We start from the raw sequence: 20,272 nt of genomic DNA, 5'->3' as shown, positions 1-20,272 counted from the left end.
ATACATTAGCACACAAATATAGGATCCATTCCAGTAACTATACTATGGAGTGTGCGAGAAAAATGCATAGTAATATGTCAAATGCGTATTTAAAACACTAAGGGTCCTTATTTTACAGTATGTAAGCCAGCATGCTGTTCTGGCCATCCTGATCCATGACCCTCTGCAGCAGCTATACACATACATTAAGGAAGCTAGAGACACAATATTTGAACCAACTAATATGCCTGAAATACGTGCATACAACCATTTATACTTTGTGAGGATAAAAACACGGTGTAAACAACTTTCAGCTGCTTCCTTACTCACAAAAAGTTGTACTGCATTTTTGATCATCCGATGCCGTTCCTAACACAACCCCAGTGGGATTTGTGCCCTATTAGATGGGATCTAAACATGGATCTTTTGCTTGTTGGTTAGATGGTTAAACTTATGCTCACAAATGACAACCCACCTTTTTTTAATACATTTTATTAACAAAAGGTCAGTCAGTTAATCATAGAAGAAAAGGTCCAGGAAATTCCTGAGGGGAGATACAAAAGAATGACAATGATCTGGATCTCGCAAAAAAACTGTTGAAGTTTACCTCATCTTTATGTGCATTTATGAGGCTAAGAACAAAGGAGGGCCTGATTAAACTTAAGTAGCCAAGAACAGAGAGGGGGGAAAAGGGCAGAAAGCAGACAAAATAATTTTAAAGTATTACAGTGTCAAAACTGGGAATGAAATGCTGTGGAGCAAAAAAAAAAACCCAGCAAGTCAGTAAAATGTACAGACAGGGAATAAGGACAATAAAGTGATGCACTTCCCTGAGCTGGGAAAAATTAAGCTCCTTCTTTAACATGTCTATGACTGACCTCTGACTTAAAAACTCTGAGGGACACACATATAAGACGATAACATTTAAGACCATCATAGACAGTATTACTCATTCACCCCAAAACAAGAGCAGCTTCCATTACTGTTTACATGTACACAACTTTAAATCATCCTGAAGTTTGTTCATTTACTCATTGGCGTGGCAAGAAAACTGTTCTTTTGCAACAAGAGCATAAATGCACATTATATACACGCTGACACAAACGCCTGTCAGTGTAGTTATTAAGGCACTGAAGTGGGGGAGGCTGGGGAGAACGGGCATGGCTATACTGAGCATTAATGCGGAGGAGTTTTTACCACACATGACTTCCTAAAATAATGAACAGCCCTTACAAACAGCACAAATAGCAGATTTAATAGCAAATGTGATCAAACTTCTCAGTCAGGACAATGTATCGATCTCCACTGCACTGATAAATACACTAAAGCCACATTAAAAGCATCCATTGTGTAGATCCCGCTTGTTCCACCTAAACGGCTCTGACCGATCGGTGCAGCGACAGGTGATGTTTTGGGGTGCGCCGTGTTGTCTGGCTCTTTGCATGGAGTCGGTGCAGTGGATTGGCTTGTTCTGGCCCATCTTGTGGCCGAAAACAGAACCTGCAGGGAGGCGGGCTGTTTCAACAGCTTGCACTGTTTGTCATGTTCTGCAACTGTTCCTGAGGAAAGCACTTGAGGTTGCTGTTACTTGGAACTTGTTTATGTGGTTGATGTCTCGAGATAGCTTCCACTTGAATGCCAGGACCCAATGTTTCCCAGGTAAATCAGTGATGTGCGCTTCACCTGTCAGTGGTTTTAATGTTGGGGCTAATCGGTGTATCATGATTATGCTTTTTTTTGATGCATGTGAGGCTTAAAATAGCTCAGAGAAACAATAAAGGCTTTGTGGCTGTTATAAATTCAGATACTGCAGACCTTGAACATGAGCATTTAACAGTCTTTACATTCTAAACAGTTGCAGAATTTTCATTTCCTGCATTTGTACCGAGATGAACTACTGGACGAACTGGACATCTTGTTTTGAATTTTTTGGTGCACCAGAAAATTAGTGACAGTTTGTTCTGGTGATTCCCACAACTGGTTGATTTGAATAACCTGTGACTTACTAGTCATGCAAGTTGTGGTTTAAAGGAAGCACTTCACAATTACAGGCTTTTCTTCACTGTGCATTAAATCCTTTTGTGATTTCCTGAGGTTGGCTCCTCTCCAGACAGGTTGTCAGTTTAATTTTTGACCTCGGTTGGTGATTATCCAGCTCGGGCACAGCACAGACTGTGGATCCTGGTTGGTTTGTTAGCTTAATAACTGCATGCTGAGGAGTTTATGACAGATGAGGGATATTTGGTTTATCCTGGTAGTCAACAAGCAGAAGTACAGGGATATATCAGATACTGCAGACTCCTTAGAAGGATTGTCCATGGAAAGAAAGTATTGCTGATATTCTTTCTTCCCGTTGAAAAATCATCCCATAATGAGTCCTAGATTCAGTTTTTATGTGATTTGTATGGGCACATAGGAATTTAGCACTGTAGAACGAGAGAGAAAGAAATACTACATTATTTCTACTTAGATCTATTGTAACCAAGTGTGTGAATCTAAATAATCTACACGCTAAAATGTGAACCTCCCCTTTGCAGTTAAAGACAAATTGAACACCTCAACAATGTAAAGAAATAGCAATGCTTTTTAAAATGATAATGTTAGCATGCACTCCTTGCTTTACGTCTGCATTATAAACCTTAAATTATTCATGTATCTGGTTTGAAAAGTCCATAGTGTATACTGCTATCTTACAGTCCCACACAGGTCCAGGTAATTCACTGCTTCCTCCTCACACCCCGTTTGAGATGAAGCTCACTCTCTGCTGCTACAATAGGCAGCTCATTCTTCAGGTGAAACGAGACGAGGTGGGTTATGCTCTCAAATAACATGTCTTTGGTCCGGACCTTTTTTTTGAAGGGAAAAGCAAAACAAAAGGAGTACACCAGTGTAACTTCATAACAAAACAAATAAGCAGTGTGATTTATTGAAACTACTTCTTAAGAGACTCACCACTCCTTCAGGGTCCACTAGCAGTAAGTGTTTAGGGAGGCCACGGTGCAGGCCGCTTAGCACATACTGGCCAGGATTGGTAGTGCTCTCCCTTACCAGAAAATCTCCGTCCCGGCTCAGGAGTTTTTCTGCGTCTCGCCGGCTCATCCGGCTGTGGTACCAGGGCTCACGGCGAAGCTGCTCCTCATTTGGAGCAACGGGGGCTCTGCGTCGTGGAGGGCTGGGCCACTGATCCTCCAACACCCGACCACCTCCCACTCCTCCCTCAGCACCAGAGCCTCCAGATATAGTGGACCCAACACCACAGGCCTCATGGAGTTTCAGGGCATCCTCAAAGGGCCCTACAGAGACGACAAAGGCGCTTGAGATGTTTCACAAGGTTTTGTTGTTTCCTCATAGTGTAGTGGTCTGCCTAACTAGTAAAAGATCCGTGGATAATCGTAAAAGGACGGTGTCAAAAAGGGAATCTGGTGGGAATCAAACATTTGAGAGAAAGTCTGGCTGTCGTTCTGTTATATATATGTCCGAAGATGTCATAGGCAGGGACTTACTCATGTCAAAGAGATCCTTTTTGGGACTCTCTGGTGCCCTGGTGCCTCTGTGCCCATCAGGACCCTGAGTGAGTGAATCCAGGTTTTCCAGACTCTGGGTGTTAACATATTGATGCTCCTCATAGTCTCTGCTGCCTGGAGGCTGACCGTCAGCACACAAATAACCATCTGATGTCAGACCTAAGACAGAAAGGTGCGCACAAAATGCGTTTCATTCACTAGTTTCTGCCCCGTGCTACAGCACTGTTTGCTGCTAACGGAAACAACTGATTATATAAAAGAAAAAAAAATCACAAAATGTCACTTAAAATTTCCAACTACTAAAAGTCTAACTATTATTTTCTATATTTTTGAAAGGAAAAAGTTAATTGTCGTACCTATCTTGATCATCCTCCTAGCATCAGTCTAGTTAAAGATGATAAACAATATGAAGTATGAAGGGGGCCTTATTAAAAATGCCAAGATCCTATTTCTGTTAATTAAGAGGGCAAACGCTGAGCTCCCTCAGTCAATGAGAACTGTGATGATTAGCTTTGTAATACAATAAGGATGGAAAAAAAACAACTAACCTCCTTCAGAGACAATTTAACATAAATATATACACAAAACAAATCTGACAATCCTCATTGTTTAGTATGTGACTAGAAAACGTTGCAACTCATATATTTAAAAAAAAAAAATCCTTCATTTAAAAACCTGTTTGAAATCCCCCCAGTTAAGTACATCACCTCTATATAACAACTGTATTATAAAAACTAATCTAAAAGGTCACAATGTTTTAGCTGTTACAGCTGCTCCCTGCCACAGGATGTCTCACCTGAGCTGCAGGTTGTCTCCGTGTCCCAGTGAAGCTCATAACACAGCTGACCAGGCTGGTGAGATGCTTGATCTCTCCTGGCTGGTGAGCTCATCTGCTAACACATAGTCACACCACAAGAACACAACCTAAATACATCTGGATCTGTATAACCAAGAACTCTCATCTCGTGTCCCTGCATAATGTAGTTTCGAAGCACTCTATTTGAAACATTAGCTGCAGCATGTCACCCTGTTGTGAACAAGTTGCAACAAAGGGGGCAATGGGTCCTTTCACCTGATAGGCTACAGAGAACCCAAGGCTCTTCGTGTAATCGTATTTGTCTTAGGCAATTATGCTGCAGGCACAGTTATGGAGTATATTTTCATGATCCTATGCTTTAATTCCATGTAACAATATGAGGCAGGAGCATGAAAACACATCAGTCACCAGTTCACGAGGGAGATGTCAGAGAGTTCTGTTCGAAACATTAATCCAATACTTCATGATAATGACCAGATGTTTTAGTTTAGTCTGTAGTGCAAGCATGCAGGTTTTACAGTTTTACACAAAAATGCACCGGAGGTCTTCTCGATGAAATTTGGAGAAGCAGAAATACACCGTACAAATAGAAAAATATAAATACACAATATGCAATTACCTCAAAACTGGATTCAGCTACAGTAGAGCTACAACATGCAGAGCCTGATTTAACAGTATTTCTATAGCCATGTCAGGACACTCACCTGAGCTGCTGTCTTGCTCTGTGGTTGAGTGTGCATGTGACCAATGAGGGTTCCACTGGGCCTGAGTCTGGAGTCTACCACACCTCCAACAGGAGGCTCCTTCCCTGGAATACGGTTATAGTAATCCGGCTCAGAGAAGTCCTCATCATCCCTCCAAATTGGTTCTTCTGTCCTGGCAGACCTAAGGAGAAATATACTGTGAGTGTAAGTCTGACAACAGAACTACATGTCCAAATAAAGACAGCAAAAAACTGTATTTTAACCACGACTTCCAAATATGATTATGTATTCATTTCTATAATGATGTTAACGTTACAGCATTAATTTGAGGAGGAAATCAGCGTTGTTAAATTGATTTGTTCTGATCAAGTAACATCTCCACATCCGAAATTGAGAAGATGTTTATTTGAAACCAGGAAGAAACAAACTGCTTGTCTGGACTTATTCTGGTGACTGCAGTGGCATCGCTGCGGTAGCATCTCATGTGTGAGAAAATCTATGTATTTACAACACTGTAAGACTGATTTTGAAGAAATACAAGAACAAAGTATCACATCTCCTTGTAATAAATAAGAAAGAAATCTGAGAACTCTAAACTAGATCAGGTTGGTGGTGGATAAGCTCTTTCTGCTGGATGCTTAGAATAGAATAAACCTTTATTATCCCACGGATGAGAAATTTCGGTGTTACAAAGCTCTTACAGCAAGTGAAAGTAAAATATAAAAGGAAGACACAAGCAACCGAGGTTCGTATATACAGGTATATACAGGTAACAATGTACAGAATATGTATAGAAAAATATAAAAATTGTACAGAGATATGTATAAAATGTGCAGTAAACAAACAAGCTGGTGAGTAAGATGACCAAAAGAGTGTTAAGCTGCATTATAGAGTCTGACAGCTGCTGGTAAGAATGCTTGGGATGTATACAGTCCTGGGAGTCTTAAACTGAAGTGTTTTTTGGTGCTTTTGTTACATGAAGTCAACATACTAGATTTTTCTATTTGACACGTTGGGATAATTTATGAGTCAATATCCCACCGCTTCACCGATGTCACTGATTTTAAGGAGAGTAACAACAACTCTTAACATCTTTTTTTATCCAGTTAAGTACGTGAGAAGTGGCAGGACTTTCTGTTACCTCTCCACAGATGTCATGGTTTTTGGTGGACTGTGCAGATACTGTTTGAACTGCAGCTCGAAGGCTTGGCCGAGGGTACTGATGACACTTTGGGCTAAACCATCTGAGCACTCCAGGATATGACATGCTGAAAGAAAAAGAGAGAGAGAGAGTGAGGAGTTAAAAAGTTGCCACGAGCTATTCAAACTCCCGGTACAGCAATGAGCCAATAGTTTATTGGCTTCTACATATGTGGATTTTTAAAATATTAATATTTTTTAAGACATCAGCAAACACAATGTTTATTAGCTATTTAATTTCCAACAAAGTATATTTTGTGGTGCAATAGGCTGATATTTTATAACAATACTGGTTTACGACACCGGCATATTACCACATTTTATATACTTTAGTTTTTTTTAAATAATTGTGATGTTTAAAAATGAAATACTAATGTTTACAATGCAAATGATAAAATCAAATCATCAATATTGTTAATAAAATATTGTTTTTAAATGATTTTGTACTGTTATTGTTACAGTCTCACCCACCCTAAACCCATAATAATTGTAATTAAGCCACAGACAGACCACATAATACAGTTAGAGGTGGAATCAAAGCATTTTTAAGAAAAAATGTCTATAGATATCGCAATAGTAATGTTATAATCCACAGTAAAAAAGACAACAGACATTATTTTCTAATGCAACTTATTTTGCCTTACAAAATAAACGTGTTTGTCTAGTGGCAAAATGTATGGAAGGAGAAAGGGAACCTTTTTAGAACATACCTCTCTGATTCACTGGGTCTTTGGACACATATGCAACATAATCAGGTGTGTCCTGCAACATATCAGTTTGGGGGAAAATCAGCTCGATAAATCAAAACCATCAGTAATTTTTGAAGCTCGAGACTGTTAACGATTAATTCAAGTCATACATGTTTGCATAGGCAAAATGTTCATTCCAACAATTTAATGGAGAGTAAATGTTAAATGCTGCACTCACTGTGTCTCCCCCAGAGGCAAATGAGATGGACTGCAAGGGATGATGAGCTATCACCTGAAAGAGAAAGGAAGCCATTCGTTATTTTGTCAATGAATGTACAGTACTGTGTAAAAGTTTTGACCCACCCCTCATTTCTTCATATTTTGCTTCCAAGGAGCTAAAATTTCTTTGAATTCTTATAAAGTGGTCTTGAGCAACAGCCCTCCAGGTTTTCTGAAAATCTTTCAAAGTTTTTCTTTGGACATTGGCTGCTTTTTAACTGTTTTCATGTTTTTGTTTGTTTGTTTAGCCACCTAACTCTGGCCTATTACTCATTCAAGCATAAAAAAGGCACCTAAATCCAGCGATGAACCTGTTGTATCTACACATAATGGACAACTGGGCAAAGTCCCAATTAAAGGTTAAAGGTTTGACTCTGTACCTCACAAAAGTGGTATTTATTTATAATATTTACATAGGAGTGTAAAATTGTTCACTACAAACTTCCAACAAAGAATTTTTTTTTATCTCATCAGTGATTTCGCACATATTTTACCCAGTGATTAACAGTTAAGAGAAAATATGCTAACGTCAATGTAAAGCTAAGCTATAGGAATAAAGAAAAATGCAAAAATAATAGCTGGCACATTATAAAGGTCTTAATCACATTGTGGTCATGCAAGTACATTCGCCACCTTAATTAAGTATCAGCTAACCTGTCGTGTGGTAGGAATGAGCAGATTAATACCATCGATGGAAATATTGACTGCGATGCTCATGCCTGCAAATCGTAGGTTACTCTTCCCCATGACTGACTGCAGAGCTTTGTTTGGAACCTACAAAATAAAGGATACGATGAAAATTACAGTTATATAGCTTCATTTGTAGATACAGATAAAAATGTCATACTGTATATTAGTTACCAGAAAAACAGCCGCATGGAGCAGCAGCAGTCCTTTCTACCCTTTGTTGTTATTTTAATACATCTTGTGTGTATATAAAATTACTATTGACTGCTTGTCAAAAGTACTGCATGTATGTTAGAATTATAAATTACTGTTAACCTTCTTCCTCCAAGCCCCCTTTCCACCTGGCACAGCTTCGCACAGTCTGTTGATGGCTTCCCTAAAGAGAAACATGAAGAAAGATTTCAGATCAGACTAAAGACGAATATACTGGTCACTGATTATCAGCCATTTGTAATAATAATAATATTATATAACGTATAAATCATATGGACTTGTGTTGTCTGTGCAAAAATACAGAAAACTGAGTCACAACACAAAACGCCGCCCCACAGCAATGGAAAACGTTAGGTTAAACATGAACAGACGTTTTCCCTTCCTCCAAACAAGCCCATAGGTCGTAGGCAAATCGTAGTTCAAAGGTCACGAAAATAGATAAGAAAGTCACAACATTCTTATCCATTAATGTTGGAAATGTTAACCCGAGAAAGAAAACAATAACAGCATTCATCTGTTGATGAATAATTTGGGAATTTAAATTCCCAAAGTATGGGAGAATAAACAGCATCAGATGAAGAAAATAAAAAGTAAATAGTGTATAAGACCTCTTTAGGGCATTAGCATTAATTTTCTGCAGTGCAATTCTCCCTGCACATTTGTTACAAGTTGGTGATAAAACTGATATAACTCCTGGGAATGACTGCCTAATGGGCATTTAAAGGGTCTGTCCCTGTGTGAGCATGATGGCACGGCTGAGCCATAAAGTGGATTTGAGGCGGGAGCTCACACGCTCTCTGCCAGGGGACAGTGGGAACAATCAAGAACCTAGCTGCCCCTATCAAGTGGCTCGTAAATATTTAAAAAGCAGCGTCCCGGGCCCCATCTCGAGTAAAAGTCTTCTCAGGGATTTTTGAAAAACACCACAATGTTCGAATGACTCATGCTGATGAGAGAGCAGAGGGAGGAGGAGGAGGAGACAGAGGAGGGGGGGAGAGATGAGCTGTTGTTTTCGACTACAATAAAATGCTGCACCTCGTTTCACTCATTTTGCAGTTAAACGGCAAAAAACACAGAGAGGACTGTTAAGAGAAAGCACCTTCTTTAAATCCTGGAGCTGAATTACATTTTTGAAATACTGGAAGCTACTGACTGTTTCGTTGTGGTCTTCCAGGACTAAATCAAGTTGTGTATAAGTCAGGAAGCTGAAGAATGGCCTGTTCTGAATGGATATGTAAGCCCTTACTGTGCTGCCTTTAAATGATATCCAGCAATTCACATACACACATATCACGACTTTGGCAAACAAAGTAAGGAAAGACCCAGGAACAAAAGCCTTGTGTTGTTAGCATCATGGAGGACTTGAACCTATTTTGAATTTTTAAAAAATGCCTTATGTGAGCTACTAGGTGAAAAGGGCCCCTCTGACCTTGACCGAGGGGTAAACACACTTAAATGGGACTTTAAAATCAACCACGACAGGAATGCAAACAAAAAACATTCATCATTGCTGGAAATAATCATGACTCAGTCAGTCACATAAAAACAAGACCAGACATAGCCATCTTACTCTCTATGGCTACTCCCAGTGCAAACATTTTGTTTTGCTGCTTTGTTTTGGACATCTTCCTCCTCCTCCTCCCCCCTCAAGAAGTTACAGCCGCAGACATTATCCAGCAGGGTGCGTTCATGGGGACCACTGCAGCTTTCTACAGTCATTAACGAACATCATCAATAATAGATCTCCCTCTCCATCACTCCATCTCTGCTACCTCCTCCCCCCTGCACTTAAGCCTCGGATGCACGGTGGGCTCAGATTACTGCCGATCGATTGTGCAGGAGAGAGGAGAGGGTGAGAGACAGAGAGCGAGGCAGACAGGGAGGGAGTGGGGAAAAGGACTTCTCCCATGAGGTTGAGGACTGCAAAAAACCCTGTTTTTATAACAATAACATGACGTGTAGGGCATAAAAACACCAAGACACAGACATAGTAAGGCCCTGAGGCATAGTTTAATGTGTAACCTTCTGGCCTTTGATGCCAGTGAACACAAATACAGCAGCTCTGTTTATCTCTTAACAGTCCCACACTATAACTGCTGTCTTCATGCATGTAGTTCTTGCAAGTGCATGAGTTATTGGACAGCTCCACTGCAACGTAAACTTGAAATTCAAAGTTGTGGCTCTTGATCAAAGAAGACTAATGTGACAAGTGTAAATCTATTGGCCATGCTAAAGCAAAAGTATTTATATATAGTATATATATATATATTTTAAAAAAACTCTTCACACTTCAATTAATACTACACATCTACACTGTCAGATATGACGGTTACCAGCTTACCTTGTCACTTGAGTGCGTGTGGTGAAGTCCAGGGATCGCATTGATTTCAGCACCTCAATGCATCCCATGTACTGTAAAGAAAAAACCAAAGGGAGAAAAATCATTAAAATCTAAGTTAAATACCTTATTTTTAATTTAAAAATAAACTCATGATATGTTCAAATATGTTTTTATGATCTGAAAAGATAATTGAATGAAACTATTCAAAAATACAGAACTATAAACATGCGCTGCATTTAAATTAAGTTTGTATTTTTAACTACACCACAACACTTCCAGAAAGAGATGTTACGTTCACAATAGACTATACTCTGTTGGTACATGTGATTACTTTCAACAGTAATCTAAATCAAATCCCCATATAGCCCATTAATGTAGTGTCCTCCAGTGGGAAGGTCCCAGCTGAGCAGCTTCCTAATGCCTGTCAGGTTGGGGTGCTAATGGCACTGTGACTAGATTAGCAGCACTCAGAGCTCCAAATCATGGATAAACTGCAGCTTCTCAGCCCTCTGGGGGATGTGAGTGTGTTTGCGTAAACAATCAGCATGTGAGTACGCCCTCTACATCTTATTTGCATATCTGTGTGGTTATCATGAAAAGATGAAGTGGTGAACGAATTGCTTGGCATTTGTTTGCCTGCCATAATCAGTCTCTAAAAACCAACTCGGAGATAATAACTCATTTAAAAAAGCTTCTACCATTTACCACATTCCTGCTGCATAGGTAAATAAACCCATGAATACGTAAAAACAACAGATGCAACATTGAATATTAATAATTAACATTTTTTCCTGTGTTTTTTGCTACACTGATTGAATCGCAGCCTCCTTAAAAACATGTGACACTCATCTTAAATGCAGCACATTGCATTGGGGATGTAAAGCACAGCTCTTTGTGAAACTTATTTGGAGAGACGGAGAGAGAAACAGAGTGGGACCTCTGAGCCAGAGAACATAACGAGCTCACTAACAAGATTTGGACATGAGGGACGTCTTCCATCAGAGAAATTGTCCCTCTCTTTTTTCTTTCCCTCTCTCTGCCAATGCTTCCATTGTCACAAACTCAATCTACTGATGCAACATCCCTACTTCTATCACCCTATCTGCACTCTTGTCCTTTTGGCCAAGTCTCTTGCACACTATTGCTATGACTACAGGGACGTAGACTTTCCAAGACACATTCCTTAGAAATTTTATAACATTAGCATGTCCTCTTTAGCTGTGTTTTGCTGTAGCGGCTGCCTTTGACATAAATAATTGCCAAATTATATCGTTTGTCACTGTAAAAGATTTCCAAAAGAAGTTTATTAGCCAATGTGATCAGATTTTACAACAAAACAACAGCCATGTAGTAAAGGATGATCAGATAAAAGTATGTGATTGGTTACTCTCTATTCCTGGTTAACTGCACACTATGCAGAGCATATTCAAAAATATATGACAGTAAAATTACAACAACTCAAGTCTACGGACCCTTCTAGAAACTGCATCAATTAGCAGCAGGCAATCACATTGCAAATATTTATGCTTCGCTTTGATAGTGAAATAAGTGAAAAACACAAAATAGAAACAGTTTGTCTCTCTCTCTGCAAATGATTTAGCAGAAGCGGTGTTTTGATGGTCGGTGCAAAATCCTGACTAGCAGAGGCGGCAGATGCAGGCCAGACACAGATCTCGACGTGGCTATGCAGCGAGAGAGAGGGAGAGAGAGCGAGTAAGAGCATTGCTAAAAATCTGATTTGTGTCTTTCCCAGCAGAGGAGTGGATATGTATGAATATGTGAGTGAGAGAATGAGAGTCGCTCAGCATAGTGGCCGTGCTGCTTAAAAATGGCAAGGTGCAGCAGAAATCAACCATCACTCTGACACTAATACATGCAGAGACTACGCCTCCCTGCATAGATTTCCCATTGAAATGCATGCTGCACATACATGTCTCCTGAAGTACTACGTTAAGAGGCGTGAAACACGTTCAAACACTGGCTCTTTCAGGTCATCTGCAATAGTCAGAGGGCATTTTCTGATGACAACAACAAGCTGTTAAAAGCCTGGTCCCATCATTAATATGATTATGAGTCAGATATGAAAAGAGCACTTGTTATCCATTTCAGAAAGCCCTTCCTGGCTGTGAGAGCTCATATGTAATCGACATTTGGACTGCTCCCATACAGATCCAACCATCCTCTTCCACATCATATGATGCAAATGACTGTGATTAAATGTAATTGAATATGGGAATGAATGGTGCCTGTATAATGTTATTAGAAAGCGTGCTTGGGCCCCAGTCTGGGCTAATCAAGAGTCATGTCATTAGTTTGAGGAGGAGGAGAGCACAGGGGCAGAGGTGAACAGTTATGGGGGGATTGCTGAGGGGACATCGAGCATTCTGCTCAGGCTGGTAGCCCTTTGTAAACACAGCGAGCTCGGATTGAGAACAAGATTTCTTTGAAACTCAGATTTATCTATATCATTTGAAATGATCACATTCATTTCTATATGTATCAATTTATTTTGATACAAATTTACAGAATAATAAAAAAGCTTTATTGAGCATATTTTCATGATAATGAAATAAACATTTGGTATCGACTATGCTGAGATGCAGTAATTAACATTTTATGGGTAAAATCATAATAATTCATTGCACACAAGAACGTAAACAATCCCGAAACAAAACAAAGAGCAACCACTCCCACAAGCTTGCAGTGGGAGCTTACAATCAGACCTAAGTTACAAGCTCTATAAATACAGATTCTCATTGTTTAAGTACAGTATGATAAATTCTACCTTTGGTAAACAGTGCAGCTGAACCACAATCCTTTCTACAGTCTGTACACATAATTTCATGGTTTATCTCTCTCCACCCTGACGCCTGCATGCTGTCTCCCAATGAGCAACGCTCAGCCATCTATCTGGATTAAATTATGTGTTCCCCAGTCTTCCCACATGAGCTGCATAACAAACTGCCTGATAGTGAGGTGTCCTTTTGTCTTCTGTGCAGTCAGACAGAGAATATTTAAGTGGGGTCATATATTTAATATTCTGCAATTATCTTGTTCTCTTTACTCATTGATGAGCACCTGAAAAAAGTTACTGCATATTTCCTTTGGTTGTTTTTTATTTCTTTGAAGAAAATAAAAAAGTGCCAGCTAGCTTACCCTGACAATGTAGGACGCTCCTTGTCCTACTATCTTCTTGTCAGGGTGCAGCCAGCCTTGAGAGGGTTTGTGGATGAAGCTGCCCTTCTGGTTGAAGTCCTCTCCCCCAAGCCACATGCCTTCGACCCTTGTGCTGCGCGTCATTCCCGATCTGAAGTTGCTGGAGCCACCGGGGCTCGCCATGACCTCTGCGGCTCCAAATACGTGCCCCCCTGGACTGGCAGAATTTGCCGCTGCTACTGCTCGCTGCCCCCGAATGGCCTGTAGGGAACAAGGAGTGACACACACCGGGTCACAGGAGTTAAGCACTGCTGCAAGGCTCGCCACTGGGCCACTGGCTGAGGCTCCACCACCGGGCCTGTGTGATGATGAAGAAGACGTGACAGAGGCCTGGGAAGTAGCTGCCGCTGTCTTGCCCGAGTCCTTGCTAGAATTGGAGCTGGAACTGGAGTTGGATGGACTCCGGCTAAGCAGGGAGTTGGAGAATTTCCACTGAGGCATCTTAGGAATGAGCATGCAGAAGGTTGTCGTGGCATCTTGTTCCCCATCCAGGCAAGGAGAGTCGGCCAAGGCCATAGCCCCAGCAGAAGAGGAGGACCTGGCACTGGGATCCAGGGGAGGCAAAGGAGGCAGAGGAAGGCTTGGCGTGGAGGAGGGAACCACTGGTGTGGCCACAACTTTGCCGCTCATGGCTAAGCTCTGCATTAGGTCGTCGGAGGAGGTCACAGACTCATTGCGAAAGCGGTCATACTTTGGCTTAAGGAGCATGCCCGGAGTAGCCGCCTGAAGCAGGACCTGTGAGTGGGGATAACTGCCACAGGATGGAAGAAAAAGGGGAAAGGGGGGAAGGGGAGGGGGAAAGGTGCAAAGAAGGAGGAGAAGAAAACTAGCAGGAAAATCTTGTTGGTCTTATATCCTTGTCAAAGTCAACTGAATGCTGTCTGGTCCTCTCCCGTTCACACACACACACTGTCCCGCTCTCATGCTGCTCTCCTCACTGAGCTGCCCCGCTCCCTCTCCCTGCCTTAGGCAAGCTGTGCTCCCAGTCTTGCTCTCTCTCTTCTCTCTCTCTTTGGATGATGTCATTGGTCTATTAGCCCTGCCCAGCTGCTCTCAGACTGTATTAGCCAAAACACATCTGCCTGAACCACCCGGCTCCCAGACACACGTACACATTGACACTACAGAGCACCTGTGTTTCTACATAAAGTACATTCAGCAAGGCAGTAATTGGAGCCAGTAATCATTACATTTTGGAATCTACTCCTCAAATGAACTCTATGCCAGCATTTGACCTCCGACAATAAAAAAAACAGTGATATTAAGATTATAAAAAAGGCTGCATTGCTTTTAAGACGGTAAAAATATGACTGAAATAAAACGATATATCCATCCACTTAACCACTTAACCAGCTGGGATCCCAGCTAACACTGGGCGAGAGGCTGGAAACATCCGAAGCATCTTGCCCATCCATTGTCAGTTCATTATCATTTGGAATTTTTCTTATCTATGGATTTTCTGTTTATTTTTTATCTATGCCTTCTGTATTTCAACTGTCTCTGCATTTTGATAACTAACACAAAATAATGTCCTTAATTTAAATTCACATGTTCAAAAAGTAACCAACACTACTGTAAATCGCATAAAAACAAATAACACAAATGTACAGCAACAGAAGAACAAAGCTCTAGAACTAGCTAAATTGAGATATAAAGTTAAAATATTTAGGGTATTGAGTTTGGATGTTGATGAATATCAGAAAATTTCCTGTCCATTTAGTTAAAGTGAATTTTGTATGATTTGATGTATGCTTATAATTGATCCTGGTTATAGGCAAAGACTTCACAAAGAAAACAATGCAGCCACTCTCCTAAGGGACTACATCTCTAAAAACATCCACCCTATTCCATCTGCCTGAATTCCCTTCCCATCTCCCTCCCAACCATCTCCCAAGAGAACAATCAGCCATCTCAGCAAGATCCTTTTAGCTGCTCTCTCTTTTTCCCTTTCCCCCGTTCAACCTCTTTCCTGCTTCTCTCTCACAACTGCATTCCTCCGTCTTACACAAAGGCAACAGAAGGTACGCATCAGGAGTCAGGATTCTCTGTGAGAAACATAAAGCGAGTTAAACGATGATTTTCAGTCGAATCACGTAAACAGGTACAGTAGTAAAAAGGATACTGACACAGAAGACAGAAGGAAAACCTATTCCCCAAAACAAGTTTCTAGAAATATATTGTGTCTAACCCAACACTCTGTCATGCCAAAAAGCTGAAGAAAGGTCTGTAATTCACGGGATTTCTACAGCGCTTCAGAGAATCTGGAGAACCTGGAGACCATGGCATTTATCCAACACCAACTCTAGAACAACTACAGTAAACAAACTACAGCCCAATTCATTCAGAACAATAGTAACAAGATAATAGATTATACAGGCATGCGACTGACACATTTGCAATCTTAAAGTTAGAAAGAAGCATGGATCTTACCTGTGTCAGGCTGTGAGAAAGCTGCTACATGACCACTGCAGTGGTTGTTTGCTAGAGTATAAAAAGTTACTGATAAACCAGATGTAATCGATACATGTTGACAGATGCAGTAGCCTTTCTCGGTATTTTCTGTTCCCCATTTTCCCTGGCAAAACACTTGAGTGTCATGTATAAAATTAAAGTGTTCATGTTATTTCCTCAAACTCTTACTTCCACTTTCATTCTACAAATGATACCAATTCCAATTTAATTCACACATTTTTTTTCTGTATTTCAAGAGTCAACGGATTTACCTCATGAATTTACATATACAAGTGGAACAAATCCTGCTCTGAATAACACACCACTCATTAGCAGCCACTGACACAACCTAATACAACAAAACGTCATAAGGTACCTGCAGCACAGAAAATTTAAGCTGTTATTTGGTTAAAATGTAAAATGAGTTCGCAGTAAGTTAGTAGACTGAGAATATAAGGCTATTTATACAAAACATATATATACAATTTGGCTATGAAAGTTGGGTGTAAACGACCTGCATCTTGACTGTACTGTTTAATCACTTACTGATAATGCTGATGGATGCTTTTCTAAATATTTTTGCCATATTCACTTTCAGTGTTCTATGACAAAAGTGCTTTTTAAAAATAATAAAATGTATGTAGTCATGCTAAGTGTTCTGCGGGGCTCCGTAATATTCCCATGCTGTTGTGAATACACCACAGGTCGAACAGAAAGTATAGAAGTGAATCATACATACGATTTCACCCCCAGTGGATACATCGCCAACCCTGTGTACTTTTCTCCTGAAAGTTTACCCTCCGTTGTCGGCTCGTCTACGTCAAAAGTCCTCTCTTGCAGAAGATCAACTACGTAGCAGAGATAATTGAGAGCCGAAGATCTTTTACTGTGTCAACTTCTCAACATATCTGACAAAACGACCACAAACTTTTCAAAATACAACACAAACCTTGGGTTTAAAAAATCAAAAACGTATTTTTTTTTAATCTTATATATAGCCATTCCTAATATACCGTTAAATGTACAAATTCTATCGCGATAGCGCTTCGCCTCAAGGCTTGTGTTTTCCTTGCGGAGGGAGTCATCTTTCTTTGAATAGACGATCCTGTTAAGTCCGCGTGCTGCTGCTTTGACCAATCAGGGGAGTGCGGGTAACCGTTGGGGTTTGAATCATCCCCAGAAAACAGCGGCAGATGACAGTAGTTCGTTGAGCTTGTAGATACTGCTAGCGAACATATTTGGTTCACATTATCCAATATCAGCTCTTTGAAGCTCAGTTTTGTTGCTTTTGTCAACTGAAAATGTCGAAAAAACAGATTTTCTATTCTGACAAGTACACCGATGACGACTTCGAGTACAGGTATTGTGTTTTTAACGTTTTCAAGAGTCCGTTAATTTAGTTCGAGTAATTAGCTAAGGTCAAAGTAGCTTTTGAACGTGGTGGAGATAACTTATTGCCGCTGTAAATTGAGACGTCTTGTGTTAGCGTTAGCAGTTGATATTAAAATATATCAAAATAAACTGTCTGACCCCTAGTAGGCAATTAACAATATGTTTGTTATATTTCCATCCTCAGGCATGTTGTGCTTCCTAAGCAGCTGTCCAAACTGGTGCCCTCCTCCCACCTGATGACAGAAGAAGAGTGGAGAGGACTTGGAGTCCAACAGAGCCAGGGCTGGATTCACTACATGATCCATAAACCAGGTCAGTAATCACGGTGTGAAGGATAAGTTCACATTTTCCTCAGTCTTGTCTTGAAAATTAAGTCAGACGCCCATGTGTGCATCTAAAGAACTACAAATTGACGTCATCATTCTTTGAATCTAAGGTGGTGAAAATACCACGTTTCTGTGTATTTGTCAAACCTTTGGAAAACTATGAAGCACAGTAAAAGCAAATATGTGTTTTAGGGCTCTTTTCTTTTTTTGTTTTAAACCAGACATTTCACCATCTGTTTACTGTCACTTGAGTAGGAAAGCGTCTCCAGGGAATGATCAGGGTTGCTATTATAAAAAAAAAAGCTATAACAGCCTCCCCACTGTCAGTGCGCCCCAGCAGCTGTGGCTACATTGTAGCTTGCCATCACCAATGTGTGAATGACTGAATGTAGTGTAAAGCGCTATACAAATACAGGCCACTTACCATTTACAGGCCATAACATTGCTCACTCTACGCTGAAGCCTTTAGCTTTAGCTCAGCCTTTTTACATGGTGTGTATTCTATTGGCCATTATGAACAGATCTCTTCCTGGTATATGTATCAAAGAAGAGGGATGACTATATCAGGGTGATTTTCATGGTGACCCTATATCAGGGCCAAACTCATAAGAGCCTAGTTTGATCTTGTGTGGGTAAGAAGTAGTACATCCACAGGAGAGATGGTTGAGACCCTGAGAAACTGTAAGAAAAATAAGCACAATTTCAAGAAGGTGTTTTGTTTTGTTTTGTTTGTTTGTTTTAAAAACAGCCAGTACCATTATGACACATCCTCCTGAGAACCAGCCTATTCATTTATGTCCTTTGTAATGGGCATTTGTTTTTGGTCTATATCTTTTGACTTATTTGAGCTATACTACTAAGTCCTGAGGGACTAAATGGAGGACATTCTGGGCTTTCCATTGATATCCCATGTGTTTGGGTGGCCTCTTTTAGCTCCAAAGAGGATGGTAATCACAAAAAAGTTCAATGGGAAGATTCTTTTTTTCCTTGGTTCCCAGGAAGATGTATTAAAATGTGTAGATCACAGTGAATATACAAAATTAGAGAAGATTTAAATGTTAATTTTTTTGGAAAGAAGCAATATTGGGGTTTTTTTGTTTGGTTTTTTTGTGTTTGTTTTTTTTATGATCCAAGCAATCTGAATTAAATGTCCATAAATTATCAGTCATGTGAAGAAACGCTGGTAACGGCAAGGTGTTTTACTGACTAAAAACATTTAATAATTACCCTATAGAACCTTGTTATTGTTGGTAAAAATAAACAAACATAAGAACGTTTTTTTGACATCCATACCATTTCAATTATTATATTTTATAATTGCCCTTGTATACAGACCCACAATGTTTCTGTTTCAATGTTTCTTACGCATGCAGCATGTGTATATAGTTTCACTCGCATATATGTATACATATATTGCTTTTTATTTTATTTTCTTATTTATTTCCCCCCTTGTTGTATATTGTTTTCTCTTCTTATTTTTGCACCTTTGTGGTCCAGCTACCCAATTTCACTGTGCAAGAAACTGCACAATGACAGTAAAAAGCTCTAAGTCTAAAATTTCAGGTTATTGTCTCAAGATTTTGACTTACTAACTCAAAATTCTTATTTTTTCAATTTCAATAAGTTGATAACAAAATTTTGACTTGGCTCTGCATTTGCTGAGCTGCATTTGGCCCCCGTGTTTGAAACCCCTTCAATATACTTTCAACAGCATATGAGTATTATGCTAAAGTTGACATAAGAATTGAATCTGTCATTGTACAGCTTCTACACTGCATTATTTGGCCACGATCAAATTTGGGTGTAGACGATGTACAGCTGTAGGCTTGACTGTGTTTGATGACTTACTGATGATGCTGACAGATCCTTTCTTGCTTTACTCCCTAGAGCCACACATACTGCTTTTCAGAAGGCCTCTCCCAAAGGATTAAAGGGGAAGCTGTCTGTTAAAATACCTGCTATCTCCTCTGCTGATATGTATTGTCTTTCGATCCTATATCTGTCCTGCACATAAATCTATATGTGTTGTGATATATTGTGTAGATGCCCTGTAGTTTTGTGTGTATATATTTTTGTTTCTTCATTCAAATTTCCTCAGTTTTTAGAGGTTATGAGAGACAAAAATGTCTTGTTTTCACTGTGAATGATAACTTAAAACAATTTGAAGGTGGAAGTTTGCCTGTCAATTGTACAATTTACCAATTTTTTTTTTATCTTTAGGTGTAATGTTGTCAAGACTGATCTATTTACTAAATGGCCATATGAGCATATGATTTTTATTTTGCTCAAACCAATGACATCCCTAACATTTTTGTTAAAACATTTCTTGATAATTCCTTGAATGTATGTATTTTATGTGCATATGTTATTTCTTGATATACATTTGGCTCTCCGTTATGGTTGATTTGTCAAGTTCTTTGATACTGGACAAATAAAATATGCTAATTCCTTAAT

General features: G+C 39.8%; 2 protein-coding genes across 11 annotated transcripts; one reads left to right on the top strand and one right to left on the bottom strand.

Moving 5' to 3' along the window:
• Positions 1–411: 411 nt before the first annotated feature.
• shc2 (SHC (Src homology 2 domain containing) transforming protein 2) lies at positions 412–17,175 on the bottom strand. 10 transcript variants are annotated; one of them, XM_026158674.1, is made up of 15 exons: positions 17,050–17,175; positions 16,840–16,948; positions 13,590–14,400; positions 10,434–10,504; positions 8,195–8,255; positions 7,847–7,966; positions 7,152–7,205; positions 6,935–6,986; positions 6,166–6,292; positions 5,025–5,205; positions 4,300–4,396; positions 3,483–3,662; positions 2,932–3,272; positions 2,674–2,825; positions 412–2,405 (listed from the first exon to the last, which is right to left on the bottom strand). In XM_026158674.1, exons 2-14 carry the CDS (start codon positions 16,860–16,862, stop codon positions 2,697–2,699), a joined length of 2,247 nt encoding a protein of 748 aa, XP_026014459.1. In that variant the 5' UTR covers positions 16,863–16,948; positions 17,050–17,175; the 3' UTR covers positions 412–2,405; positions 2,674–2,696. The 10 variants fall into 10 exon arrangements, with proteins under 10 accessions (XP_026014459.1, XP_026014460.1, XP_026014465.1 ...); XM_026158675.1 differs by having other exon boundaries at positions 17,114–17,175; XM_026158680.1 differs by lacking the exon at positions 17,050–17,175 and adding an exon at positions 16,080–16,130 and having other exon boundaries at positions 413–2,405; positions 13,590–15,694; positions 16,840–17,038.
• Positions 17,176–17,279: 104 nt separating this feature from the next.
• cks2 (CDC28 protein kinase regulatory subunit 2) lies at positions 17,280–20,271 on the top strand. The gene is made up of 3 exons (XM_026158685.1): positions 17,280–17,460; positions 17,677–17,804; positions 19,706–20,271. The coding sequence occupies exons 1-3, from the start codon at positions 17,402–17,404 to the stop codon at positions 19,747–19,749; spliced, it is 231 nt and encodes a 76-aa protein (XP_026014470.1). The 5' UTR covers positions 17,280–17,401; the 3' UTR covers positions 19,750–20,271.
• The last annotated feature ends 1 nt before the right edge of the window (position 20,272 follows it).

This window comes from Astatotilapia calliptera, chromosome 23 (genome assembly GCF_900246225.1).
Source record: "Astatotilapia calliptera chromosome 23, fAstCal1.2, whole genome shotgun sequence".
Taxonomy (NCBI): Eukaryota; Metazoa; Chordata; class Actinopteri; order Cichliformes; family Cichlidae; genus Astatotilapia; species Astatotilapia calliptera.
This window is presented reverse-complemented; position numbering and strand designations above follow the sequence as displayed.